The 26,782-nt window shown below is 55.9% G+C and overlaps 12 protein-coding genes across 12 annotated transcripts; 8 read left to right on the top strand and 4 right to left on the bottom strand.

Annotated features, from left to right (window-relative positions):
- Window positions 1-131: 131 nt before the first annotated feature.
- Window positions 132-660, top strand: LTHEOB_4110 (Ergosterol biosynthesis protein; the record flags this gene model as incomplete). Its single annotated transcript, XM_035513109.1, has 2 exons — window positions 132-194; window positions 274-660. 2 exons carry the CDS (start codon window positions 132-134, stop codon window positions 658-660), a joined length of 450 nt encoding a protein of 149 aa, XP_035375503.1.
- A 256-nt stretch (window positions 661-916) lies between these two features.
- Window positions 917-2,190, bottom strand: LTHEOB_4109 (Galactose-1-phosphate uridylyltransferase; the record flags this gene model as incomplete). Its single annotated transcript, XM_035513107.1, has 3 exons — window positions 917-1,022; window positions 1,077-1,197; window positions 1,254-2,190. 3 exons carry the CDS (start codon window positions 2,188-2,190, stop codon window positions 917-919), a joined length of 1,164 nt encoding a protein of 387 aa, XP_035375502.1.
- Window positions 2,191-2,846: 656 nt separating this feature from the next.
- LTHEOB_4108 (Yip1 domain protein) lies at window positions 2,847-3,841 on the top strand (the record flags this gene model as incomplete). Its single annotated transcript, XM_035513106.1, has 3 exons — window positions 2,847-2,934; window positions 2,988-3,540; window positions 3,592-3,841. The coding sequence occupies 3 exons, from the start codon at window positions 2,847-2,849 to the stop codon at window positions 3,839-3,841; spliced, it is 891 nt and encodes a 296-aa protein (XP_035375501.1).
- Window positions 3,842-4,882: 1,041 nt separating this feature from the next.
- LTHEOB_4107 (Nuclear protein export protein) lies at window positions 4,883-6,728 on the top strand (the record flags this gene model as incomplete). The annotated part of the gene is made up of 4 exons (XM_035513105.1): window positions 4,883-5,599; window positions 5,654-6,227; window positions 6,279-6,616; window positions 6,666-6,728. The coding sequence occupies 4 exons, from the start codon at window positions 4,883-4,885 to the stop codon at window positions 6,726-6,728; spliced, it is 1,692 nt and encodes a 563-aa protein (XP_035375500.1).
- A 914-nt stretch (window positions 6,729-7,642) lies between these two features.
- LTHEOB_4106 (Leukotriene a-4 hydrolase hydrolase) lies at window positions 7,643-9,672 on the top strand (the record flags this gene model as incomplete). The annotated part of the gene is made up of 3 exons (XM_035513104.1): window positions 7,643-7,722; window positions 7,801-7,929; window positions 7,989-9,672. 3 exons carry the CDS (start codon window positions 7,643-7,645, stop codon window positions 9,670-9,672), a joined length of 1,893 nt encoding a protein of 630 aa, XP_035375499.1.
- Window positions 9,673-10,062: 390 nt separating this feature from the next.
- LTHEOB_4105 (uncharacterized protein) lies at window positions 10,063-12,141 on the top strand (the record flags this gene model as incomplete). Its single annotated transcript, XM_035513103.1, has 1 exon — window positions 10,063-12,141. The coding sequence occupies one exon, from the start codon at window positions 10,063-10,065 to the stop codon at window positions 12,139-12,141; it is 2,079 nt and encodes a 692-aa protein (XP_035375498.1).
- Window positions 12,142-12,545: 404 nt separating this feature from the next.
- Window positions 12,546-13,238, bottom strand: LTHEOB_4104 (uncharacterized protein; the record flags this gene model as incomplete). The annotated part of the gene is made up of 1 exon (XM_035513102.1): window positions 12,546-13,238. One exon carries the CDS (start codon window positions 13,236-13,238, stop codon window positions 12,546-12,548), a length of 693 nt encoding a protein of 230 aa, XP_035375497.1.
- Window positions 13,239-14,131: 893 nt separating this feature from the next.
- Window positions 14,132-14,705, top strand: LTHEOB_4103 (Rhodanese-like protein; the record flags this gene model as incomplete). The annotated part of the gene is made up of 3 exons (XM_035513101.1): window positions 14,132-14,302; window positions 14,366-14,480; window positions 14,533-14,705. The coding sequence occupies 3 exons, from the start codon at window positions 14,132-14,134 to the stop codon at window positions 14,703-14,705; spliced, it is 459 nt and encodes a 152-aa protein (XP_035375496.1).
- A 1,054-nt stretch (window positions 14,706-15,759) lies between these two features.
- On the bottom strand, window positions 15,760-16,799 carry LTHEOB_4102 (Exo-beta-glucanase; the record flags this gene model as incomplete). Its single annotated transcript, XM_035513100.1, has 4 exons — window positions 15,760-15,944; window positions 16,005-16,074; window positions 16,132-16,225; window positions 16,276-16,799. The coding sequence occupies 4 exons, from the start codon at window positions 16,797-16,799 to the stop codon at window positions 15,760-15,762; spliced, it is 873 nt and encodes a 290-aa protein (XP_035375495.1).
- A 1,902-nt stretch (window positions 16,800-18,701) lies between these two features.
- On the bottom strand, window positions 18,702-19,924 carry LTHEOB_4101 (Integral membrane protein; the record flags this gene model as incomplete). The annotated part of the gene is made up of 3 exons (XM_035513099.1): window positions 18,702-19,320; window positions 19,420-19,793; window positions 19,853-19,924. The coding sequence occupies 3 exons, from the start codon at window positions 19,922-19,924 to the stop codon at window positions 18,702-18,704; spliced, it is 1,065 nt and encodes a 354-aa protein (XP_035375494.1).
- Window positions 19,925-22,072: 2,148 nt separating this feature from the next.
- Window positions 22,073-23,936, top strand: LTHEOB_4100 (FAD binding domain containing protein; the record flags this gene model as incomplete). Its single annotated transcript, XM_035513098.1, has 5 exons — window positions 22,073-22,201; window positions 22,259-23,184; window positions 23,237-23,451; window positions 23,524-23,792; window positions 23,850-23,936. 5 exons carry the CDS (start codon window positions 22,073-22,075, stop codon window positions 23,934-23,936), a joined length of 1,626 nt encoding a protein of 541 aa, XP_035375493.1.
- Window positions 23,937-24,792: 856 nt separating this feature from the next.
- On the top strand, window positions 24,793-26,562 carry LTHEOB_4099 (Cytochrome P450; the record flags this gene model as incomplete). The annotated part of the gene is made up of 2 exons (XM_035513095.1): window positions 24,793-24,877; window positions 24,953-26,562. 2 exons carry the CDS (start codon window positions 24,793-24,795, stop codon window positions 26,560-26,562), a joined length of 1,695 nt encoding a protein of 564 aa, XP_035375492.1.
- Between the last annotated feature and the right edge of the window lie 220 nt (window positions 26,563-26,782).

Here is a 26,782-nt window from a genome sequence, read left to right as displayed (position 1 = left end):
TCCAGCGCGGCGCCGTGGAACTAACCTGACCAATTCCTCACACCCTTCTCCGAGGTCTCTTCCTTTACACGTCACAAGCAAGCAGCTGATTTCTCTTGCTTCCCGACCGACAACACCAAATCTCGGGCGCTATGTCCTCTCTCCTCGAATACTTGCCCCAACACGAGGGCCTTCTTCCCAAATGGCTCTTTTTTGTCCGTAGCCCCCCGTTCAACACCACCTACCCTGACTACTCGAAAGGACCCAAGTCCGATAAACTAACATGACTGATAGGTCGGCGTTACTGCCGTCGGCAACATTCTCCAAGCCTACCGCACGCTCCACTTCACCTCTCAAGTCTACCTGTCTCCCCGTCCGGACCGCGTCAAGCCGCCGCCCGGCTACCAGCACCCGAGCGAAACCACGCCGCTTCATAGCCGTACCTTCGGTACCTGGACCCTGCTGCAGGGCATCGTGCGCCTGTATGCTGCCTACAACATCGAAGTTGCCGGCATATACCAGCTGGCCATGCTGACCAACGTGGTTGCCATGTGGCACTTTGGCACCGAGTGGTTCGTTTTTGGGACCACGAGCTGGAACAAGGGTTTGGCAGGACCGGTATTTGTGAGCATTGGGACAACCTTGTGGATGACGTTGCAGTATGGGTTTTATGTGAAATAAAACGGGTGGCCAAGGAAGGTAAAGAAGGAACCGTGGAGACAGACCGTCTGATGTCACACAGGAGCTCAGATCCGGATATATCCAGACTGTGGCCGTCGGTGTCTCTAATCCCTTGGAGGCTGGATAGATTGATAGCTCAGTCACCATTGTAGACAACCGCGCTGCTGGTCCATGGGGGTATGCTCTTCTCGAAAGATCCACCAACAAAAACTCGTATCATTACGCTCTAATAAGTTTCCAATATTTACATCTCCACCTAGCTCTGAAGCCTCTTCCTGTAGAGCTCTCCGCCGCAGTTGCGGAGACGAGCGGCTGCCTGTTCTGGCGTAATGTCACGTTGCGGCTCAGCCATCATTTCATATCTGCAACTGATGTTAGCGGAGTGTATAACAGATCGTCCAAAATACTCTACATACCCAACAAGGAATTTGCGCACAGTAGCGCTCCGAAGCAGAGGCGGGTAGAAGTGCATGTGGAAATGACTGGCCTCAATCTCCTCATCCGTACCATCGAGAGGAGCTTGGTGAAGACCCATGCCTACAAAGAATGTTAGAAACACATCGCGGAGAGTCCAATAATTCTGGAATACTTACTGTACGGGAAATGGGTCTCAAACAAGTTGTCGTACCGCCTCGTGACCTCCGCAATCGCTTCCGCCAGATTCTCCCTCTCCTTCGCATCAAAGTCCACCAGAGCCCGCTTGTGCTTCTTGCTCACAATCATCACCTCAAACGGCCAGACAGCCCACCACGGGCATAGTGCCAAGAACGTCTCGTTCTCGAAGACGACGCGTTCCTGCTTGCTAGCCTCCAGCTGCGCATAATCCTCCAGCATGTTCTTTCCGCTGTGCTCACAACGGTACTTCTGCAGCTGCACCAGCTCCAGTCCAGGCTCCTCGGGCATGCCAGTCGTCGTCCAAACCTGGCCGTGAGGGTGCGGGTTGGAGCAGCCCATAGCGGCGCCCTTGTTCTCGAAGATCTGCATGTACCGCAACTGCTGGGCCGGCGCCGTCGCAGCGCTATCGTGTCCAAGAGGCGGCAGGGTAGTAGCGCCAGCGACGGCGGCGAGCGGCGACTTGGGCGACAGGTGCGCGGTGTAGATGCGTGTCCACGTCTCGATGACCGGCACGATGTCCGCGGGGACCATGTCTGCCAACGTGACGTTGTGCGCCGGTGAGAACGTGATCACGTAGCACTTGCCTGTGACCGGCTCCACCTGGAGGAGGCGTGACTCGAGACTGTCGGTGTCCTGCGCCGTCGGGGTGTACTCGGCCTGCGTTTCCTTCACCGCAGAGTAATCATTCACGAAGACGTACGTGCTTTCATACTTGGGGTTCGAGTCGCCCGCCGCGCGCTGGTTACCCGGGCACAGGTAGCAGGATTCGTCGTAGGCTGGGAGCGTCGTCTGCTTAGCAGCCTCTTGCTGGCCTTGCCAGGGACGCTTGGTGCGGTGCGGCGAGACCAGGATCCAGGAGCCCCGAAGCGGGTTGAATCGGCGGTGCGAGATGTCATTGAGGATTTCCTCCGGCATGTTGGGCTAGAAATATGCGAGAGTAACGGAGCTGAAAATAATTATCAGACGAAGCGGTGTTGAGAGGTGCAAGTATTTAAAGGAGAGGAAAGAAGAATGCAAGCGAGAAATCTCGGAGAAAGGTCCCAAAATATAAACGAGACGCGAACAGCTGAGCAGCTTGTTTTTATAGCGCCGGAGTTGGATGGGATGAGGCGCGGGTACCATCGCTACGGTTGCATTGGAAAGGCCGCGCCCACCGCGTGATCGGCGAACCCCGTGTGAGCATTGCGGGGTGGGACAAGTGTTTATGCGGAGAGAGGGAAGTAGACAGTAGACGGAATCTTAGCGGAGAAATAGGTGACAGGCCGGAACATAGCAGAATACAACTTACATCTGGTTTGGACAAAAATAAGTGTGGATTGCGGGGTCCGGCGGTTTGGGGCAGATGTTGAGCGCAATGACGTGCCAATGCATGGAGGGGCTCCCTGGCTCTTGCCGTCCCGCGGCGCATCACAGGCCGAGCGCGGGACGCCGCTGCTACTTTGATCCGGGATGGGGCCCGTGCGCGTTCCCTTGGTCGCCGTGAGCTCCATGTTCTCGAAACGTAGCTTCAGGTGACGCGTTGCGCTTCAAGCTCTCACAACTCCTCTTCAAGCAAACAAAAGGACCTCACCATGGCCGGAATGATGCCCAGCACTCAGTCGAGCAACCCTTACGACAATGACGCCATCGAGCGCGACCACATGATTGATCCCGATGACGGTAGGCAGCTACGATAAAACATGTTCCGGAAACTGCTCTGAACTGGGAGATAGCTACTCTCGACGACCTCGACGACCCCCTTCAGTCGACTTCCGACCGCGCTCCGCTCACGGGCAACATCAATTCTCAATCGTCTGGCAATCGCGACACCCAAAACTACCTGACCTCTACTATCCCCGGCGAGGACCGTCGTGCGCCGACGAACACAATCGATGAAACTGTCTGGGAGACCCTGTCGAGAGACCTGCTGGCAATATGGGAGAAGATGCGTCAGGTTCTGTGGCCTAAATACCTGCTGGGCGGCATGCTCCAGCGCGGGGGCGGCATGGGCGCTGAAGAGCGCGGCGAGGCCGGCCAGGCTGGAGGCTTGAGGAACCTTGTGGGACGCTGGCCCGACGCAGATGCGGTCCTGCACGGAAGCATGAGCGAGGGGCTGCGCAACTGGGATCTCTGGGGCCCGTTGATTTTCTGCCTTCTCTTGAGCTTCTTCCTCTCACGGCCCGCCCGCGATGAGCAGAAGTCGCTCGTGTTCTCGGGTGTTTTCGCCATGGTCTGGATTGGCGAGGCCATGGTCACGCTGCAAATCAAGCTCTTGGGTGGCAGCATGTAAGTTTCAAGCTGCACCGAGTGGGGATCAGTTACTAACGGTCTATACAGCTCATTCCTTCAGTCCGTTTGCATCATTGGCTACACCCTCTTCCCGCTCGTCATTGCGTCCATACTCAGTGCCTTTGGCGTCCACACGATAATCCGCATACCCGTCTACATCGCCCTGGTTGCCTGGTCACTTGCTGCAGGTATCAGTATTCTCGGTGGATCTGGCGTGGTCCGGAACCGTGTAGGCATTGCGGTGTACCCACTGTTCGTTTTCTACGTGAGCTTGGGCTGCCTGTGCTTCATTAGCTAGAGTGGCGTGGAGTTTGTTTTGGCACATTAATTCGCGCCCTGTTTTATGAATACCCATTGGCGAAACTGGAGCAGGCTCTGGGTGCTGGGAGGCTTCGATACCGTTCGCAGATGGATCCCTGTTTTATTAGTGGCGGCGCGTGTAGGATTTGCAAGCGGAGCCTTCGTCCCTCCATTCGTGCTGCATGGTGCGTGGCGCCAATCGGAGGGTTGACATCTGCAGGTATTCAGATAGGCAATGTACGTGTAAGATCTGTGTTGAGGGTGCGTGTCGCATTCAACATCAGCCGGGGATATTGGCTGGCCATGAAGCCGAGCTGGAGACTCGGCTTTCGTGGATCGACGCCCGTCATCGGCTGGTGCTGGCTCCCGTCGGGCGCGTTTCCATATCCACGGCGGCTGGCACACCACCCCGCCAGGCCTGCGTCTGCCGCCAACCCCAAGCCCATAACAAGCCCACCTCCCCTCACTGCCGCACCCGTCCACAGTCGCGCTGGCGTGTCCGAGTCGCCGCTTGTGCTACCTCACCTTGCACGCCGTCTATTGAAATTGCGTCGAGCTGATCGACTTATCGAAGGCGCCTTCACATTCGCCCAAGACTTGCGTCAGCTCAATCCTACCCCAAAGACCTGTGTTCGACAACCGTCCCCATTAGCATCAAGGGTCTGAGACACCTTCGCCGCCTTTGACATTCCGCTGGGGCCTGACCTCGTCGCGCGGTACCGCCGTCCCCACATAGCCTGCAGATCTTATCGCTTCCATCGCCGTCGCTGGCCAGGTCAGTTGTCTTTTCTCTCACCGGTTCACCACCGCGTGCTGTTGGCTGACGCTGGCTTCGCACGCGTAGCTAGGGCCGCCTGCTGTCTGAACCTCTCCCGCCGCATCGCCCGGCGCACGGAAGACCCGACCGACCACCTCACCCACGTCCTCGTTGGCGGCTCGCGCGCGCGCACGGCCACGCCGTCATTTTGGATAAGACAGACAGCTCAAGAGCACCACTCTCCTGTGCGATTCGCACCCGTACCATCACTCTCACTGTACAATGGCTCGCGACGAGCAGGCTCAGGAGCCTGAGGTCACGTCCGCCGATCACCAAGCCGCCACCGGAATCACCCCCGCTGACAGGGTTGCGTCGACGAGCTCGTTGAAGAGCCTCGGTCAAGCCAGCGATACCGAAGGCGCTGAGCGTCCTGTGCGCGAGAAGCTGAAGAAAACATCCATCGCCGGCCTGCCGAGAGACGTCCTCTCCGACGACGACCACGAGATGTCCGCCGCTTCCGACGTGTCGAAGGAAGCTGCGACCGAGGACGCGGCGGGGACGCCCGACACCAACGAGGAGCCGAGGGGCCGCGTGCGAAAGAAGAGAAGCTTCGAGGATATGGGAGGCATCAGAGCAGAGAAGCAGGGCAGGAAGCGCTCGAGGGATGTCACCCTCGCTGACGCGCCCGAGATCACGAAGCGAAAGGCCTCTGCCGAGAACAAGAATGGCACAATCAAGGAGGGCTCATCCACACCTTCGAGCTCTGCGGAACGGACACGGAGGGGCATGCTTAGTCCCAAGGGTAAGCGGAACCGCGAGGAGTTTGAAGAGGAAGGCGACAAGCCATCTGCCGAGGTGAAGGACACCAATGCTACGGAGAAGATCTCTACGAAGAAACCCTCTGGCGATGAGCCCAAGGTCAAGCGTCACAGAGATAGCAACAGCCCCGAGTCTGGCAAGGAGAACAACACGGCGGATACCAAAACTTCGGAAACCAAGGTACGTTCAATTGGCATTTACATTGCTGTATATTTGATATTAATTAAATTTCAGATACCACAGGGAAGCGGATTCGCTAACACGTCCGCGGCTTCGCCATTCGCCTCGCTGGCCGCTAGCAAGTCCCCAACGCCCCAGCCTCAAACATCGGATAGTGCTTTCAAGGCTTCCGGGTTCGGTGCCCTGGCGAGTACCTCGACGTCCCCGTTTGGAGCTCTCGGCGCTGTATCAAAGCCTGCTTCGAGTCCCTTCGGATCTACTACTGCTACTGCAAAGCCCACCATCACCGGCTTCTCAGGTAGTAGCACGCCCTCTGCATTTGGCGGATTGACTTCTTCGGAGAATAAGTCTCCCTTCGCCGCAGCCACTTCCGGGTTTGGTTCTATCGCAAGCAGCGGCTTTGGCAGTGGATTTGGCGGAGGTGGAAAGCTTACAAGCTTTGGTGGTGGCAGTGGCCCCAAGATCACCGGTCTGAGTGATAAGCCGGCGCGGCCTTTCGGTGCACCGAAGGATGAGAAGGAAGAAGAGGAAGGTTCTGGCGATGAGGCAGGTGATGAAGAAAAGGAGAAGGTCCTGAGTCCCACCAACGAAGAGGATAAAAAAGATGAAAGATTCTTCGAGCAAGATGGTATGTCAGCGGCAACACGACTTGACGGCGGGTCTAACACAACAACTGCAGTCGAAACTGGCGAGGAGAATGAGGAGACCATCTTCGTCTGCCGTGCCAAACTCTACAATTTCGTTAAGGTCTCAGACACCAAGAAGGAGTGGAAGGAGCGTGGTCTTGGCAACCTCAAGGTTAATGTCAAGAAGCAATCCGCAGAGGATGCTGAAAAGAAGGCTCCCAAGAAGGCACGCTTCGTCATGCGCGCGGACGGTTCCCATCGTGTTGTTCTCAATTCCCCTATCCAGAAGGAGCTTAAGGTTGGCGACGTCAAGGGCGAGAAGCCCACGAACGGGCTTGTTCTTTTCATGGGCACCATGGACAGCGACGATCTTGAAATGCTTCAGCTAAAGGTGAGCAGTCTCTCATGGATTGCAAAAGCAAATACTGACAATTTTGTAGGTGAAGCAACAGAATGCCGAGGCACTGTGGGACAAAGTTTCCGCGCTTCAGCAGGAGATGTAAACCGCCCAGCCCATCATCGCACAGAACTTCCAATGGCCGCACTTTTCAGTTGGCCAAAGAAACGTGGGCGATTCACAACCGCCATCTTTATGAAGACGCTCGCGCTCGACAACCTGCCAGCACTAGCCGGCCTTCTCATTACTCTCATTTTATTACCGGTGCTTCTCTGAAGGAGACGCGCTTTCGAAATCAAATTCAAGCACATATCTGATTCACGGGAGCTCTAATCGATGCATCTGGTGGCGGTTGGACGACAGTGACGAAAAAATATTGGGCTTGGGGGACTCCGCTTCTTCACTATTCATTATAAGGTAGCATTGCGTGGAAAATGGGTGGTAGACACGGAAAGGGTTTCTTGGGTTGAGGTTTGTCGTAGCCCTTTTTCGATTGGCGAGCATTCGGAGCTTCGGCGCGATGAGCTTGTAGAACAGTCAAGGTCAATTGAGTGGAACGATGAAATGAAATATGCATGATAGTTGCTTTCAAGTATCGATGACGAGCTACGTTGTCACAGATGCCTCCTGTTGTTGCGCATTTCCGGCCAGTGCCAATGCTCATCGTAGCACATTTTTATTTGTGTCTTTCCAGAGATCTTTGCACCAAATTCCCGCACGCGATGTTACATCAGAAGGCGGGTCTGTTTCGCTCACGGACACAACAAATCATCCCACATTCCTGAAGGGCATTAGCGCGCTTTGCCCGCCCGCGATGGCGTCCCACCGCCCTGTCGCTTGCCCAATGACATTCCGTCCCACGCTTCCGTCACCACCACAACCTCACTCCGTTCCCTCCCCGCTCCCCAACCCTTGCAGCCGTTCATGAACCGTCTGCGGTCATATCTCCCACAGGCCCCGCAGTTCTTGACTTCTTTCTCTTACCGCTCTAGCCAGCAGTTCCGCGGCTTCTCTGCAACAATGGTGACGCGCTATTCCTCCGCGTCAGCGGTTTCGGTCAATAAGCACAGGGATCCGAATACGCTGAGCAACTATCAGAAGTAAGTTCAACGCACTTTGCGGCGAGCTTTGGCCAACCCTCAGAGCGATATCGAATGCGATGCTGAACGGGATTGAAGCTTCTTGACCAAGCACACGACCGTCAACTTCGAGCTTGATTTCGCCAAGCAGAAGCTTCGGGGAAATGTCGTATTGCTGTTAAAGAGCTTGACGGACAAGGAGGCAGATGAAGTGATCTTGGATACGAGGTTTGTTACTCTCATCAATCGTTTCTTTTATCATAAAAATTCTGACTGCATGTCCACAGCTTTCTCGACATCAAGGAAATCAAGGTCGACGGCAAGTCCGCAAAATGGGATCTTGCTGCGCGGTCGGAGCCTTATGGAAGCCCTCTGTCCATCAAGCTTGGCGAGGGTGTTGAGAAGGATAAGGAGATCGCCATCGACATCTCCCTTAGCACGACCGAGCAGTGCACTGCCCTACAGTGGTTGACGCCTGAGCAGACGTCGAACAAGAAACATCCTTACATGTTCTCTCAATGCCAGGCCATCCATGCTAGATCCGTCCTTCCTTGCCAGGATACTCCGGATGTCAAGTCTACTGTGGATTTCAACATCCGCTCTCCGCTTCCTGTGCTGGCCAGCGGTCTCCCCACTGGTATCAAAGACTTCCAGCCAAGCAAGGATGGCGCCCCTGGCACGCTACTTTACACGTACAAACAGGAAATCCCAATTCCCGCCTATCTCATTGCACTCGCATCTGGCGACATTGCCAGTGCCTCAATCGGCCCGCGAAGCACCGTTTGGACCAGTTCGGACGCGTTGACTGCATGCCAGTGGGAGCTGGAGGGCGACATGGAGAAGTTCCTCGAAGCTGCGGAGAAGATTGTCTACGACTATGCCTGGACCACGTACAACGTGCTTGTCCTCCCCAACAGCTTCCCTTACGGAGGAATGGAGAACCCCATCTATACCTTTGCGACACCGACCATCATTAGCGGGGACAAGCAGAACATCGATGTCATCGCCCACGAACTTGCCCACAGCTGGAGCGGAAACCTTGTCAGCAATGCTAGCTGGGAGCACTTCTGGCTTAACGAGGGTTGGACCGTCTATCTTGAGCGCAGGATCATCGCCGCCATTCACGGAGAGCAATACAGGGACTTCTCTGCCATCATTGGCTGGAAGGCTCTGCAAGACTCCGTAGAGAGATACGGCCAGGATCACGAATACACCAAGCTGATCACAGACCTGAAGGGCAAAGACCCTGATGACGCATTCTCGTCGATTCCATACGAGAAGGGCTCCACCTTCCTCTACTACCTCGAGAAGTTGCTCGGCAAGGAGAAGTGGGACAAGTTCATCCCCCACTACTTCAAAAAATACAAGTACAAGTCGCTTGACTCGTACGACTTCAAGGCCACCCTCATCGACTTCTTCGCCTCCGACAAGGACGCCAGCGCCAAGCTCGAGTCCCTCGACTGGGATACTTGGTTCTACGCCCCCGGCTACCCGCCCAAGCCTGACTTCGATGACTCTCTCGTCAAGGTCTGCTACGAGCTCGCCGAGCGCTGGGAGGGAGCCAACAACTCGGATGATATCTCTGGCTTCAAACCTACATCCGACGACATCGCAGGCTGGACCGGCAACCAGGCCGTTGTGTTCCTTGAGAAGATTCAGTCCTGGGACAAGCCACTCAAGTCTGACTTGGTTGAGCTGATGTGGCAGAACTACCGGTTTAAGGAGAGCGCGAACGTGGAGATCGTGTCGAGGTTCCTCGTCCTCGGCCTGAAGAGCAAGACAATCAGCACGTATCAGCCGACGGCAGAGCTGCTGGGACGGGTGGGCAGAATGAAGTTCGTTCGGCCTCTGTTCAGGGCCCTCAAGGACGCGGACTTCCAGATGGCGAAAGACACGTTTGAGCGCAACAAGGACTTTTACCATCCCATCTGTAGGGCCATGGTGGAGAAGGACCTCTTTGGAGAGCAGTGAACCACAATCATGTTATAGTCCTTCCTAAAAGTGAACAAACTCTGTAGTACTATATCAATATGAGATATTGAGCTTGCTGAGGGAATGGACATGCGGGGTGGTAGGCCAAGCAGGGGTCAGTCGCCATCACGTGCATCGCGTCGCCAAGCCCGATTTGCGCCACGGGTGTGGAACGCGTCCAACACGTCAACACCACATACGAGATCTGACCGCCTCGTTGACCTTGAGCCTCGCGCGCACATCTGACTTCGCAGAACATCAGCGCGACGTGCAAACCAGTCGCCGTACCCCGCGAGCCTCAACGCGACTGCCAATTGCGCACACACATCTCAAGCCCACGCGCCATCGCAATCGCGCCAGGGCTCCCTGTGCTCAAGCGCCCGCCCCGCCATGCCTCCAAAACGCAGCACGCGCGCCGCGGCGGCGACGACAACGACGAAATCAACGACAGCACAAACACGCACCACACGCGCCGACGCAACTACCACACACCCTGTTGTTGGCGGTGCGAGTACTACTTCTACTACCACCACAACAACCACTACGAAGCGCGCCGCCGCTCCTTCGCGCAAGATGAAAGCGCCCACTTCAGCCGGACCACAACAGCTCGACGGCGCCGCCGATGATAACGATGACGCCGACAACAACACCGAAACCAGCAATGGCGGCGGCGACAACAACAGCGGCGAAGACAGCGACACCCTCGGCATCTCGACCCGGCCCGCGCGTTTGTTCCGGCGCGCCGACAGGGTTTCAACCACGACGGCGGAGGACTACGTGATGACGGGCGCCCTGGCCGAAGGCGACGGCGGCGCGGCGAGGAAGAATAACAACAGGAATGTTAGGACGAGGGGCAGGATGAGGGGCGGCGTGACGAAGCAGCGGACGGCGGCCAAGGATCCGGAGCAGGCGAAGGCATTGGAGGCGCTGAGGAAGAGGAGAGAGGAGGCGATGGGTGGGGGTGATCGTGCTGCTGCTGCTGCTGCTGCCCCTGCGGCTGGTGCGACGGCGGGCGCTGCGGCAGATACGGAGAGGGAAGAAGAGGATACTGAGAGGGGTAGGAGGCAGGAGGTGCCGGGAACGGCTAGCAGGGTGCGCAGGGCCTCGAGCAGCCATTGGAACAACACGATGCCTGGTAGCGCTGTCAAGGCGCAGGGAACGCCGGCGACGGAGAGAAGCGTGCTCGCTCTGACGAAGTTCAAGAAGAGGAGAAGGCAGGGCAGCTTGTTGCGCATGATGCAGCAGAGCGATGCGGAGGACACGGGCGGCGATGACAGCATGGACGACAGCGCGGCGACGCTGGATTACAGCTTGGGTGACTTTGAGCCGGATCATGAGGGCACGCCGCTGAACTTGGGGAGAGCGGGCTCTATGGCGGCGGCGTTGCCTGGGTCGGAGCCGAGGACGAGCAGCTCGAGGAAGAGAAAGCTGGCTGAGCGGGATGAGATGATGGAGATATCGACAGTGCAAGTGCCACGGTCGTCGCCGCCGGTCATGGAAGACCAGTTGGTTGCTGATGGAGAAGAGACGTCGTCGGAGCACCTCTACTCGGAGGTTTCTGAAGCGCAGCAGATGGTCGTCGATACGCAGCCCGAGCCCCAGGAGGATGAGGAAGCAACGACAAATAAAGCTGCCATAGAGACTGCGGCTCCGCACCGTTCTACATCGCCTCTCTCCTCCATCCCCGCCGAACTGGAGCCAGAAGAGGCGCCAGCAAAACGGCCTCGTCGCGCTGCCGCTCGCACCACCAAATCTACCGGCCGAACTGCATGGAGGGCCTCCACCGTTGATCCAGAAGATCACGCAGCCGATCCGCTTTCGAGCTCTGAGTTGGAATCGGACACCGCTACTGAAACCCCCGTCTCCAAGCGTACGTCGCGCAAGAAGACGAACTCAAGAAAACCGAAGGTTCTGTCCCTTTCGACAGCAACGCTGCAATCCCTCCTGCCTCGCCGACGCAAAAAGCTTGCTACACGCTCCGCGAAGACGGCGACGGTGGGAACATTCGAGATCCCGAGTTCTTCGGAAGCGGAAGAAGAGGAGGTCGAAGTCGAGAGCGATGATGAAGACGAGCTTCAGCGCCCACCGGCAGCAACGAAAGGCAGGGGAAGAAAGAAGGTCACAGCGAGGACATCGGACAGCACTGTCCGGAGCAAGAAACAGCCCAACGCTACAGCTGCTGCAGCGGCGGCGAAGGATAAGCCGGGCAAGAAACGGCTCAGCCGGACGTACGGCCGTCGGTCTAGCGACAAGGAGAACCAGGATGCGGACGCGTCGATGTACGTGAGGAGCGGTGGCGAGAGCGATGGAGATGACGACGGTGTGGTTGAAACGAGGGAGATGAGGGAAAAGATGAAGAGTAAGGAGCTTGAGGCTGCGGCGAGGAAGTTCAAGGAGATAGATGAGTGGGAGATGGAGTTTGAGAGCGTGGATATGGGGGGCGCCAGTGCGAGTAGTCCGTGGAGGTAAAAAAGGACTTGCTAGTGGGTGTCTTTGCGGGACAAGGCCTACTTCATGGATGGGTGTTTATGGCGTTTGGACACTCTGGCAACGTGGCGCTGTTGGCTTTTGGGTTGTCTGCGGGGGAATAGTGGCAAGAATCACTGGGTTTTGCGGGTGGTGTTGACGGACGGTTACTTTGGCTGGCATGGTGCTTTGTGATTATGGCAGATCATGAAAGGCTTTCTTCAATTTAATACCCGGTGTGTCTCCTCTCGAGGCCTCTGATGGTGGCGGTTCAATTCTCCCGTCCCAATGACAAGCCTCGTCTTTTGATAGGGCATCCTCTCCAAACTTCTCAACGAAGTGTACCCAAAAGTGTTCCACTAACACCCTGAGATGACATACCACCCACACATTTCGTCTCCGTCATCTTAAACGTCCTTGTCGTCGTCATCATCCAGGACCACAACATCCTTGCTCGCCGCCTGCTCCGCCTCCATCCTGACCCTCTTCCTCCTCTCGCACTTCAGCTCCTCCTCGGCCTCCCTCTTCCTCTCATTCTCCTCAAGCTCTCTCACGCGCTTCTTCAGCTTGTAGACTTCCAGCTTCAACGGGCCCGCGCTGGCCCGCAGCTCGCGGTTCTCCTCGATCAGCTTGTCCAGCAGCTTGTTCTTGTTCTTCAGCTCGCGCACGAGCTTCTGCTCGCCGCCGGCCTCGGTGGTGGTGGAGGAGGAGGACTCGTTGGTGCGGAGGACGTCGCTGGGGAGAGGGTGGGTGGTTGGGGTGGGAGGCGGCTTGTTGTTGTTGCCGTCCTCGTTGGAGGTGGAGGTGGTGGTGACGGCGAGAGGCTCTGCCGCCGCAGGAACCTCATCGTCGGGCTTCTTCTTGTCCTTCTTGGTGCCCTTCTTCTTGGACTTGGGAGCGACGGGCTGCGTGGACTCCTGAGGAGCCGTGTTCAAGCGCTTCGACCTCCTCACGGCCGGCTTGTTGACCTGGGCGTCATTCGCCTCTGCCTCGCCGGACTGGACAGGCGTCGTGGCTGGCAAGGTCGCTTCTTGGGCGGGCTCTTCAGCAGGTGGTTGTTGAGTACGACGGCCGAGGCCGCGGGTGCGCTTGGGAGGCATGATGCTGGCGGGTGATGGCAAGGTATTTGGAAGTGATTATAGTGTCGCTGGACGGCGAGCGCAAGCGGGTGGGTGCGGAGGTGGGTGGATGTAGGAGAGAGAGTAAATTTGAGGCGGAGGGGGGTTTTTATGCTTGGAGTTTGCAGCACTGCTATTGACAGGAAGACAATAGTATTGATGCTTCACAATAGCAACAGCAGGGCTGAGTGACTGATGTCGCCCACCACAGTATCTGAAAGCTGTTTAAGCCAAAGGTAACACAGAAAGCCCGGAAACACGGTTAGGTCAAGCCTGATTATATATTTTTCTAATAAATTACTGCCCCTATAAGCAGATTACAAGATGCTTGGAATGTAATACGCCGTCACGGAGTCACTCTTACAAAAGATTGCGTGGATGGAAAAGGAAATTTATATTCACCTGCCGTCCAACTTCTCTTCACTCTATTTGTCGCTACCCCCCAAAAGGCAGTTCTTAGATCAATGTTAAAAGATGCTCTGCTCAAAGGCCTTTTAATGCTATTGTTGCTTGTAGCCGTGCTCATGTGGAAGAGAATAGTTTTGTATAAAATTTTATATACTGGTGCACACTTTAATGCTACACCATGAATTAGTCTCAGCACTAACAGATCTCGATATTACTGAGATATTAGTTCAAGAGGAGCACAATACTGTAGCTGTGTGCGTGTTGAAGTCCTGCTGTAAACGAACAGTGCCATCCATTGTCTCTTTCTGCTGTACGGGCATTGGCCAATCAGCGGCGATCAGGGACCACCCCGCCTTTTCTGAGTAAGCAGAGACGTACCCCTCATTCTAGTTCTAACAGTCTCTCTCCTTCTACAAAGCTTTTCCATCACTCAATCCGACTACTTCGGCATCAACAAGACTACCACTATGGCATCAGAGAGCCAAGCCGCTGAGACGCCTTGGTATGCAGCATACCCAGAGCCTCGCTCAACGGACCTTAAGCGCATCACGCGAGAAGAGCTGCTTCGCCGAATGAAAAATGGTGAGAAGTCTGGACAAAAGTTCGTGTTGGTTGACGTCCGTCGAACGGACTTTGAGGTATGGCTCCGCTTTCGCTCGTCCACCTCTGTCTCTTCAATGCTAAATCACATCCGCGTCCAGGGTGGCACGATAGAGGGCGCCATAAATCTACCCGCACATAGCTTGTACGTTACTATTCCGACGCATTACGCCATCTTCAAGGCCGCAGGTATCAAAGAAGTCATCTTCTGGTGTGGTAAGTCTGCGTGTCTCCTTGACGTTACGAGCGAAGGTCTCATTGAAATTAGGCTCGTCTAGCGGCAGAGGTCCACGCTCAGCGGGCTGGTTCGCAGACCATATCAAAAGCCAAGGAGACTCGGAGATGCAAAGTGTCGTTCTCGATGGAGGTATCAAAGGATGGGCGCGCGGGGGAGATGAATACGTTGCTCGCATGTGGGAGTACGACGCGACTAAATGGTAGCCTTTCGCCGTAGGCAATTGACACATCATCATCGACTTCAAGCAGGGTTCACTGTATGAAAAGTACGGCTGCTTGCTTTTAATTTCTCGACTGCCATTGTTTGAATACAAGACTGTTGCAGACCTGCCTTGTCCAGCAAATCTCTCACATGCGGACGCCTCGATGAATGGCTTGCTGCCAGTCTTCCGTGTTGGGCTTTGAGGGAGCTGAACTGACACAGGAGTATCACGAGCATATTGACATCGAGTTTTCGAAGACATCCATGCAGGATTATATACTGGCGCCAGACGTGTGGCATATCGGGGATCGCGTAATGCCTGGTTGTTGGGAAAAGCGCGTGGCCTAGCCGAAAGAGGCAATTTCCCATCTCGCTTGCGTCCCGCAATCGACGTCGAGTATCACGGTGGGCTTATCATGCATGATTAAAACAGATCTGACATCAGCAATGAGCTAAGTGATTTAGAAAAATTGCTGTGCTGGAATATGTTTACAGATGAAGTGAATCTTTAGTAGTAAATACAGAGTACAAAGCTGAAAACATCACTGGTGGGTGTCTTGCTCCACTGTCTAGACTGCGCTCTTGTGCCTTCTGGCCAGATGGTCTAGGCCTTGAGCGCCACGGTGGTGTCTCAGAATGTACAGTCGGCGCCGTCACAGCCTGAGAGGCGGAAAGAAATGGATGGCTTACACAGACACTCACTGAACACATTTCGAAGAAACGCAAATCTGCGCATTGTAGCTATATGAGTGCGAGCTACTTGACTATGCGTAACAAGTACGTCATATTGGTGGACTGGCATCAATGGAATGAATCCAACGCGAGAGTTGGTGAACAAAGAGAGGAAACAAAGTGAAAAATAACAAAATGCTGTACGAAAGGATATCTACTCGTAAAATACCGACAAGACATGGTGGAAACACAACGAGAGAGCACTTATGCAGTAGATGCTGAGCAACTCAGCAGAAAACATAAAATTCAAAGAGGTCAAAGCTAAATGTCCCTGTAATGTGCAGTCCGGGTCTGAATGCAGCGGCAATGCAGATCATCTGTCCTTCAAAGGTTGCACTTGGTGGTAGCAGAGGTCCAGCCGGTAAGGCGGTTAGCGACATCGCTGGAGTAGCAGCGCGTGCAACAGCCATCCTCAAGATTGTTGCTGGGCGGAATGGAGCCGCCGTTGTAGTACTTGGCTGCAGCGTAGAAGGCGCGGGCATCACTGGTGGAGAAGGTCTTTTGGGCCTCTGTACATTATGTCAGCGATGTGTCTCCTCCAGAGTAGAGATGCTGCGGGGAGTGCTCACGGTTGATAACCTGCGCAAGACCATCGCCTTTAGGAGTGCCGGCCGTACCCTCACGTATCATTGACAAGATCTAGATTGTGGTTCAGTAACGGAGAAGTGAACAATTGAGTGTGCTGTAATGACTTACGGAGGAGTTGGGGCACGGGTTCTTGTTGGCACAGCTAGTATCACCGCTGTGGCACTGCATCAGACCAGGGTTGAAGATGTTGGGGTCGGCGTTGCTGTAACATGTTAGCTCTTGAAGCTCTTCGTAAGGTGTATGCTTCATTACCCGGTAGTGGGGACGCGAACGCAACCCTTGGACTCTTGGACGACGATGGCCAGGATGAAGCGGTGGTCAACCTTAGTCTCGACGGCAATTTTCTGGATGGCGTCGTAGATTCCCTGCATCTCAGCGGCAGAGTTTTCAGCGCCCCAACTGTTGTAGCTGCAGGACTTGGACAGGATCTTCTGCTTGTTGTTGTTCCACATGTCTTCGAACGAGACCCACTTGTCCTTGGTAGGCCAGCCAGCACCGGGAGAGCCGTCGCCCTTGTAGAAGGTGTAGCTGTCCTTGCCAGCGCCGATACCGTCGCGGTTGTTGATGCTGGCGACGGCAGCGGCTCCAGTAACAACACCTCCAGTGGTGCGGCGGACCATGGTCGCAGGGTCGTGGGAGGTGACAGTGGGCGTAGCATCGCCATCGTAGGTCGCAGACTTGAACTCAGCGGAAGCGACAGCGTCAGAGGGGTAGGGGACAGCGTGAGTCAGGGAAAGGAGTGGAGCTACGAGGGCCAAGATGCGGAGGGAGACCATGTTGATTGAAAGAAGGGTTGGTGAGCTGATGGGTAGTGTGCTGGAGGAAGCTGTTTGCTGTTGATGTCGACTTTGGAGCGCTGTCCTCTTTGGTTTATATCGCAGGGAGGAGGTAATGACCGACGTGCTGGCTTCAGCAGATTCAGAACGAGTGAGACGGCCCCGAAGAGCAAAACTGGTGAACGATGGTTGTGGTTTGGGCTCGGCCGGCGACGGGTGTTAGAGGCGCTGCTTTGTGCGCGCCGACGAGGAAGTCGCGGCCTGCGCCTTCCCAGTTGGTCCTCACTCCTTCCACCAAGCGCCCTCAGTTTCCACCGGCAGCGGAGCTGTTCCCTCCGCCCCGGCGCAACATTGGGGGCGTCTCGACCGAGATGCTTGGCTCATCATTGCTTGCTTTCAAGATGCACAAACAACTAGCACGCCGAGACTGCCCAGGCGACCAATCTGGCCTCGAGTATGTGTCAGAGACTGAGAAAGAAGTCGCAAGGCCCAGGGCCAAGGGTTCCTTTCTGTATGACTTTGCTAACTGAGATGGCCAGAGAGAACTGTTTACCTGACGTCATGCTGGCTCGGATGCCCGACTCCGTGTGTACGGGTCTTGCGGGGCGGAGTGAGGCCGCACTCACCCCAGACGAGAGAATCACATAGCAGCACGTGGGCTTTTCGTGGAGAAGTTGTATGGACCAGAAGTGCGGATAGACTTCCCGCTTGACTGCCGCTCACCCGAGTTCGACTCAGCGTTTTACTGTTGAATTGGCCAGACCGCAGAACAAACGAGACAACATAGTGACCCAAGTAGGCCTGGATGTGATTTACTGTGGGGAACAAAGAGCCGCATGCAGGAAGAAATCCGGTTGGTGGCTGCTGACACCATCTGTTCGCGGCTGTGGCGCTCTGCCGCCAGGTACCATCCAGACTCGATGATGCGTAGGGCTGAGAGGGCCAGCGTCGCCCGCGCAAAATTGAGACAAGCGCTGGTTTCTAAATCGGTCCAGACCCCGCAGCAAACCTCCGCCAACACTGTTATATTCGGCCCACGGCCGACCGGATCCGACGGCTAAGTCTGATTGCGTTGCATTTATCAATGGTCGTACCATAGGTCCAGCCACATGTGGCTTGGCCAGGACTCACTTTGTGACGTTCAAGTGCCACAACTGCCTAAACAAGTGCTACATAAGCTTACATACGGCTCTAGCTGCAGACAAAGGCACAGGGGCTTGCATGCACCTGCATATACTCTAATTCAATGCCATTGCAGCACCACGTGTTCATTGTTTCAACGTGTCTACCTGTTGTCAAACAATGCGGAAAGTACACGGCCGGGGTAGAAGTCAGACGCTCGGCCGTAGTTCGATGCGGAACGGCCCGCCTCCGCAGCGGCTCAATTCGTGGGGCCGAGATGCAGTGTACCTGAGCATCTATTTTAGAGCCTCCTAAGCCACACATAACATTTAACAACTGTGGCTTTGCCATGAGGCTTTGATTCTTGCTCTCATGGAGGATCGAGCTCGTACGAGTACCTGGACCCTAATGATGCCCCCTTTCTTCAAGCGCAAACCGCGTGTGCAACCACAGTCGCGGAGAGCTTTGTCCCACCGACTCACAGCTCCGTCGGATACTTCCGGCTACATCACTCATCTTAGCGGCCATCGGGGTTCTCCTGTTCTCCACAGTCTCAGTTCATACGCAAGCTCGTTCCCAAAGAGGAAAATAGAAGGCGAAAAAGGTCTACACCACCGAAGGCAACAGTGAAGGCAAAGACAGACTCCCATCTAGAATTTTTTGCGCGAACATTTCCAGTAAAGCGTGACGCGTAATCCTCAACCCATAATCTCCGTGAACGCCTTCTCTTCCGACAACGCTGCCGGACACACTTCCTTTTTTCCGTTGTCGGTATACCACTCATACCCCTCTTGGCCTTGCGAACCCATTCCTGATGCTCTCGGTTGCCTCCCCATACTCCACCACCGTCGTTTTCGTCTCCACTATGCACGTCTCGCTCCCGCCATCACTCCACGTTCTCTTCATGCCACTACCATCCCTACTCTCGCCCCTCTTGCCATCATCGTCCGCCAAGCTCCCCGCCGTATCTCCCGCTCCCATAACCGTCTCGTCGCCCGCCCACGTCGTATTCAGCTCAATATTGCTCAAGTCCTCCCCATAGCTCCCCTTTCCAATCCCTCTCCTCGCGCCGCCCACCAGCGGCTTGCTCCTCTTGCTCCCGATGGTGTGGAACGTGAAATCGGCCATCCTGCTCTTCTTCTTGCCCTTGATGTTGCTGCCGCCACCGGTGGACGAAGGGTCGTCGTCGTCGGACGGCCCCGGCGAGGAGCCGTAGGAAAACAGCTTCGGGGCGACGTGCCGCGCGAACTTGCGTACGATGGGCAGGCAGCCGCAGATGACGACGAGGTTGGCTTCGACGAGGATCCAGACGCACGGGATGGAGACGGCCCAGGTTTGGTCGAGGTCGGTCAGCATGGGGATGAGGATGATGAGGCGCACGACGCTGGTGATGCAGGTCCTGTGTAGCAATTCGTGTTAGCGGAGACACGTGTTGAAGGTGTGTGTGCCAGATGGGGATGAAGTGATGATGGGAGGCGGGGGTGTGTGTGCTACGTACATCGACCCGACGCCGAACATGGCGATCAGCGCCACCTTCTCCAGTCGTGGGATCTGCAGTCGCACGAGCACGGGGATGGGCAGCACAAGCAGCGCGAGGTCGGTCGCGATGTTGATGACGGCCGTAGCGATGTATATGCCCGCCTTGTTGATGCATTCTCCCTCGATTGTGACGTCCCAGTTAGACGCGACCGGCTTGCAGGGAAAAATGAGCGAGAACATGATGCCCAGCGTGTACGCTACCACCACGAACATGACGACGTAGATTGCCGCGCGGAACCAGGTGAATGGCGCGAGTCGCCGGTAGAAGAGGAGGAGGGAGAGCTTGGCGAAACCTTGGGTCGGCGCGTAGAGGACCGAGGCGCACATGATGAGCTGTAGGAGATCATGTTCAGCGGGCGATGCTTGCGGGATGGTGTCTTCTGGAGACTGACCAGGTTGTAAAGATTGTAATGTTCTAGAGGGATCTCCCAGGCGTGCACACCTTGGATCTCGTTCTTCCACATATCTGGTAATGGTTAGACCGAGACTGGCAGATGGGTTTGATAAGTTCGTACAAACTAAGAGGCTCTGGCAGCCTAAACCAAGAACCTGACTGATGTTAGAAGAAGTTGGAGTGGCAGGTACACTGAGTGACTGACAAAGGAGACAATAATAAATGCTAGAAACATGGTTAGCACAGAAATGTTTGGAACTCATGGTCGAGCAGCGCACCATCGTCAACAACAAAAGACCGTGAAACAACTATCTTCGTGTATAGCCGCATGCATAAGAATAAAAAGGCAAATATAATGCCGAAAGCAAACACCCAGTAGCCGGTGGTATCGCCTTTTCTCGCGGGATTGGCAAAATCGACATGATAGCCCGTGGGCGGTGGCAGTACCGCAATAATCGTCGAGGTAGCGGTCGCGAACGTGCCGCTTGTTGTGGCGAGATACGTTGTAGTGTATGTGGCGGCCATGGCAGCGGCTCACGCCCTCCAGCGCGTGGCTGGGTGAAGTTGAGGAAGAGAGGCGGGAAGTGGGTTGAGAAGTATTGCACTAACAAATGGGCACAGTTCAAGGAATTACTCAAAGCCTTCCGGCCGGATGCACGCTTACTCTCCGCACCTAGGGTGGGTTTCACTCCCTGGTATGATCTCCATCGGCACTGATCCACATCAGGAACAGTACGAACTCGGGTCAACGCTCGATGCTTATAATATGGCCTTGTACACCCGAGAATAGCTAGGCCGTTCGTTGAAGTTCCTCGGCGAAAACAGGCATGGATTGCTGCGTTGTCCGCCTTACCCGGATCCACTATAGGCCACCCCCCAACGCAATCTCGTGGCAGCAAGGTTATCCCCCATTTGCGCATCCCGGAGAATCATCCGAGAACCCATGCATGAATCGTTCTATGGTGCGTCATGCCTCAAAGTCGCCGAAGGCTTCCCGACTGTGGACAAAACGGGGTCCCCATCGCGACCTCTTTTTTTTTTTTTTTTTTTTAATATGCTCCTGAGGGAGCAAGGACCGCAAGGATGTAACCGTCGTAGCGAAGCTGATACAAGGAATATGCGATCCACAGCGGCACGAGGTAGACGTGCGTATGTTTGACGCGGCGCGGGCCGGTCTGGCCTTCTTTCTGGATCAAAGCTCAAGCTTTTGTGGCTTAGTGGCGTGCATTAGGTTGTGAATAAGGACTGCTGTGCCATGAGAATGAAAAAAAATTGCAAAGCTCGAAGGAACCGCCCTGTGCGCCCACTATGCTGGAGGATGAGGACAGAGCTTTCATGAAGGTACAAGCACTAGGTTCCCTCAGATCTACTTAGGCGAGACTTTGACTGGACCACAATAGCCGAGCAGATCCCCTGAATCCCTCGTTATGTAATAGTTCACGATCGTTTAAACTGGGCGCGTCAATGCAATGGAGAGAACAGGATTCTTCTTCGATTGGCACACTCGACCGTTGTGTCCAACGATAAGCTCCCGGCAGCCACCCGCCCGCCGTCTTTGTGACTGGTTCGCCGAAAATCTTCTCCTTGCCAAGAACAGACAACAATGCAGGAACCGAGGACGCCCCATCTTTTCCGAAGCACGCGCCGTCAAGGGACGCCTAGGCGCCCAGAAATTCGATGCGCCTCGCCGCAATACCCCACCGCTTCTTCCTCGCGACGCTTTGGGATTGGTGAGGATGCACATCTCCCCGGGCACGCGGAAGGGGAAGCGGACTTCCGGATGATCCCACGGTGCGGTGTGGAACGGAAGCCAACCTCTGTGAAACACCCCAAGGGCTTTTTCGAGAGAAATGCATCCTCGTAAAATGCGGATCCAGAAGTGGTAGAGAAATTTGATGTTCTGGCTGACTGTTGCTGACGTCCCCGCAATGCAGTGTCGTGTACATATCACTATCCCAAACAAGGATAGGCCATTTCACCGCAGAAAAAACCGCGTGAGGCACAACGGCCGGCCCGCAGCAAGCGTTAACTGGTTGGGCGATCGCCGTTTCATCCATGAACGACCGGCTGAATGACCGCCTCCACACGTCCGGACTGGTGTGGCGGTGGGGTTGGAGCAAGAGTCATGTAAAAAGGTGTTCTGCTCTTCATTCCTGTTGATCGGATCGTTGGCGAGGTTGCCTCTCATCATTCTTTCGTTTCACTGATCTGCGGCACAATGCGCCTCCACGTCGCTGCAACTCTCTTCTCTGCCGCGGCATTCGCTGCCGAAAGCAACACGGGGTCGGCCTCTGAAACATCAAGCCCTGCCGCGGCATCGGCCAGTGGTTCCGGCGCATCACACTGCGTACGTAAGCACCTAAAGTGACGTCTTCAAGCAAGCAAGCTTACATGGAGTAATCAGTGCGGCGCTCTGAAAACCGCTGGTCTGAGCATTCAGTACCCCGGCGATGAGCAGTACGAAGAGAGAATCGACTCATATTTCTCGGTTGCTGCTCAACTGCGCCCGTGGTGCCTGATCCAGCCGCAGAACGCTGCTGAGGTCTCCAAGGCCGTCATCGCCTTGAAAGAGGCCAACAAAACCCAGACATGCCAGTTTGCTATCCGCAGCGGTGGTCACACCGTTTGGCCGGGCGCAAACAACATTGAGAATGGTGTGACCATCGACCTTGGCTTTATGAACACCACTACCAACTTCGGCAATGGCACTGCCGGTGTTGGCGCTGGCTCACGATGGGGATCCGTCTACTCGACCCTTCTCAAGGATAATCTCCTCATTGTTGGCGGTCGCGCCAGCTCTGTTGGTGTTGGTGGATTCCTGCTTGGCGGCGGCAACTCGTTCTACTCGGCCCGCAAGGGCATGGCCTGCGACAATGTTGCACAGTATGAGCTTGTTCTTGGTAGCGGCGAGATCGTCTACGTCAACAAGGATAGCTACCCCGACCTCTTTCCGGCCATGAAGGGCTCCACCAACAACTTCGGCATTGTCACTCGCTTCGACCTCATGACATTTGAGAATGAGAATCTCTGGGGTGGAGTGGTCGCGTATCCCTTTGACACCGCATCTCAGCAGCTTGAATATCTCGAGGATTTCACCAACAAGATTTCCGAGGATCCGTACGCCTCCATTATCGTTATCATGAACTACGATTCTTCCATCGGTCAAGTCGTGGTTGCAAATGCCTACGAGTACACCAAGACTATCGACCCATCTCCGCCGCCTGCCATATTCAATGACTTCCTCTCTATCCCCGGCAACATTTCCGACTCGATGAGGATCACCAACATTTCCGATCTCATCGAAGAACTTGAGCAGGCCGTTGGCTACCGGTAAGCATATTCTCCTCCTTTCCATGTCTGATCGGTCCTGACACCCTCGAAGCGACGGCTTCATGACCATCACCTTCCAGAACGACGCCGAAGTCATGAAGAAGGCCGCCGAACTTTTTGACGCCATGGTCAAGAAGCTCAACAAGGACGGCGGCGATTGGCTCACTCTCACCATGTTCCAGCCGCTTCCATCCCTCTTTGCTGATCTCGGCGTGGAGCGTGGAGGCAACATGCTCGGCCTGGACCAGTCCGCTGAGAACAACATCCGTATGATACCCCCACTGCCCAAAGTTACTAGCTTGTCTCCTACGAAACCGACTGTGGCTGATGTTTCCCAAGTGTTCATGACCTACTGCGGCTGGAAGGGCGCTGAGAAGGACGCCATGTTCGAAGATGCCCAGCGCGAGCTCATCGCCGAGGTGAAGGCCTTCTCAAAGAGCAAGGGCAAGGACCACCCGTACATCTATCTGCCCTACGCCTACAATGACCAGAAGCCGCTTGAGAGCTACCCGCTCCCCAATATCGAGCGCATTCGCGCCATGGCGCAGAAGTACGATCCCGAAGGGGTCTTCCAGACCATGGTTCCTGGAGGCTTCAAGATCTCCAAAGTAAGTGCTGATACCGATCTCATTATGTTCTGGGTGCGTGTCTGACCGTGTGCAAAGGTGGAGGTCCCTGCTAGCAATGCGCAGGACGCGGCGGATGCTCCTTCAAAGGGCACTGATAAGGATTCCAAGCGTAATGAGCTCTAAGTACCCTTCTTCAGGAACACACGCTTCAATCGTCTAGGTGATGCTACAAACAGAGTTGAAATGATTTATGTCAATGAGAGGGCATTGGATGAGTTGGAAAAAAGAAACATTAACGCAGTGATAGGTATGACGTGTGTACCCCACACAATCCGCGCTCTATACGCATGGCTAGAAAATTAAAACTGAATTCATCTCGGAAGGATAAATGGCTTCAAATTTTACAATTCTTTACTCTTACATTCGGCGGAAGAAACGAAGCAAGAAAGCCGCACTTATTATGGACATGGCAACACATTAACTCAATTAGCATCAGCAATGGCAAGTATTCCTTGGGCTGCAAGTCTCCAGCGAGGTCTTGAAATAAATGGTCGTACATTCGGTGCATCGGCTCGGCAACGTGGTCATCAACAAACGGCGCAAGCCTCAACAGATTAGCAATGTGTCCCACAGCGCCGGGAGCAACCAAGGAACCAAAAAGTAAAACGCCACAACGCGTGCTGTAAAACATGCATGCTTTTACGGGGTGGTGCGACTTCCCGCCCCCACAGAAGAGAAAATGGCAGCCAATGGCGCCTATCATTCGCGAATCCTTCCGGGCCAGAAAATACCCCGGGTGTGGCTCCACAAACGACGACCCCGCGGGTCAGGCAGCAATCAGATCACCAGAGCAGGATGCGAGCTGAATCGTTTTCGCACGCAAAGGCGCCAGAAATGTTGAGGCCGGCACGCAGGGACGCGCGTCACGTGGCTGGGATGGCTGATGCCTCTTAATGAAGGGCAGCTGCACGTCAGAGAGCCGCCTCCGCCACTAACCACCATCCCATGTCTGATACCCCAGAAGAGAATTTAGGAAACCATGGAAGTGCCACACGACGACCACGATGACGGATTCAAGCGCAAGATCATGCTGCTCTCGACGGTAGGCGGGTACACCCATGCAGGTAAGAAGGCCATTCCCCCGCACAATTCACCCACCCACATATCCCCACGTGGAGATAACTGACCTACCTACGCAGCCCCCATCCTCCAACTCGGCGCCGTGCTCGCCGCGCGCGGCCACACCATCACCTTCGCCACCAACGCAGGCCAAGAGCACTGGGCGCGCTCCTACCCCTTCATCAGCGCCGTCCACACGCTGGGGCCCGCGCTACCAGCCGACGTCGACGACGACATCTTCGCGCGCAGCTACGCGTGGTCGGCGGCGACGAGCGGCGGGCTGGGCGCCATCTTCGCGTCGAAGCGCACCATGGACGCGCACACCTGGGCCGACAGCCACGCGCACCTGCGGCGCCTCTGCGCCTCCTCCTCCCCGCACCGCCCCGACATGATCCTCGCCGACTACTTCTCCGACGCCGCGGCGACCGACATGCTGCGCGAGCACGGCGTCGCCGTCGCGGTCCTGTGGCCGCAGTTCCCCTTCGCCGCGCCCAGCGCGAAGCCCGCGTACGTGCCCGGCGTCCCCGGCTTCCAGCCCGTCCCCGCGACGACGTCGGAGGGGCTGTCGGTGTGGCAGCGCCTGCGCAACGAGGTCGTCCTGCTGCGCGCGCTGCCCCACGTGCGCGCCCAGGAGCGCTGGACGCGCCAGATGCGTCGGCGTGCCGGCGCAGCGCGCGACCGCCCGATGGGGTACGAAAGGCTGCGGTTTTTGGTCCTGGTCAATTCCTTCTTCGGGCTCGAGACGCCGCGGCCGCTGCCGCCGCTGATGGCGGCCGTGGGGCCGGTGCTGGCGGATTCGTGGGCGCCGCTGGAGAGCGGGTTCGAGCGGTGGTTGGAGGGGAGGAGGCGCGTCGTGTATGTGAGTTTGGGGACGCACGTGGTGCTGCCTGAGGACAAGGGGGTGGAGTTGATGAAGGGGTTGGTGGAGGTGTTGAGGCGGGGAGGCGTGGATGGTGTCGTTTGGGCGCTGCCCGAGGTGACGAGGAAGCGGTTCGATCGCGGCAAGCGCGTCGCCGTGGCTGGGAACGGCGCGGAAGAGATGGAGACGGAGGTTGTGGTTGGGGACGTGTTGGATGGCAAGCTTGATGGTTTTATGGTGATGCCGTTTGCGCCACAGCGCGCGGTGCTGGACCACCCGCACGTTACGCTCTTCCTCACGCACGCCGGCGGGTCGTCGGCGAACGAGGCCACATATCACGGCGTGCGTGTGCTGTGCTTACCTGTTTGGTTTGATCAACTGGCAAACGCCGTGCGCCTTGTCGATGCGGGCGTCGGGCTGAAGCTGGACAAGTTTGCGTTCCACTCTGGCGAGGTGGTGGAGAAGATTGAGACGGTGGTGCGCGACGAAGACGGAATGTTCGCAAAGAACGTTCAGCGGCTGAAAAGGATTGCAAGAATAGCGGCGAAAGGAAAACATAGAGCAGCGGATCTCATCGAAGAGGTGCTGGCGGATTGGGAGGGTGGCGCAGGAAAAGGGGAGAGACCAATGCATTTGCAAACGGCCGACTGTCGGATGTCGACTTGGAAGGCGAGGAATTGGGACCTTTGGGCCGTCGTCATGGGCATCACCGCAGTCAGTGGAGGGCTGACTTGGTGGGGAGTGAGGGCGATCTGGTTGAAGAGAAACTTCGTTGGTGGCCTGGTTGGGAAGGCCTGGGCTGGCCTGAGAAGTCTTGCGCGGCAGAGCTGACCAGACCACCATCTTTCAGAAAACGCATTGCAGTGGGCTTGCACTGCTGGGCTCGATTAACATTGACTTGTGGTGATGTTTCCACATTTCGACTGTCGATAATTGATTACTCACGACCAGCGTACCTAGGCACAGCCACGAATTATGTCCAGTTTTAAGGTTCTGTCGGCGTGTTGCCGCACAGCCGCTCCCGAGACCCGGTGAAATTTCCCCGGCGCTG

Source organism: Lasiodiplodia theobromae, assembly GCF_012971845.1.
Source record: "Lasiodiplodia theobromae strain AM2As chromosome Unknown scaffold_10, whole genome shotgun sequence".
NCBI lineage: Eukaryota > Fungi > Ascomycota > Dothideomycetes > Botryosphaeriales > Botryosphaeriaceae > Lasiodiplodia > Lasiodiplodia theobromae.
This window is presented reverse-complemented; position numbering and strand designations above follow the sequence as displayed.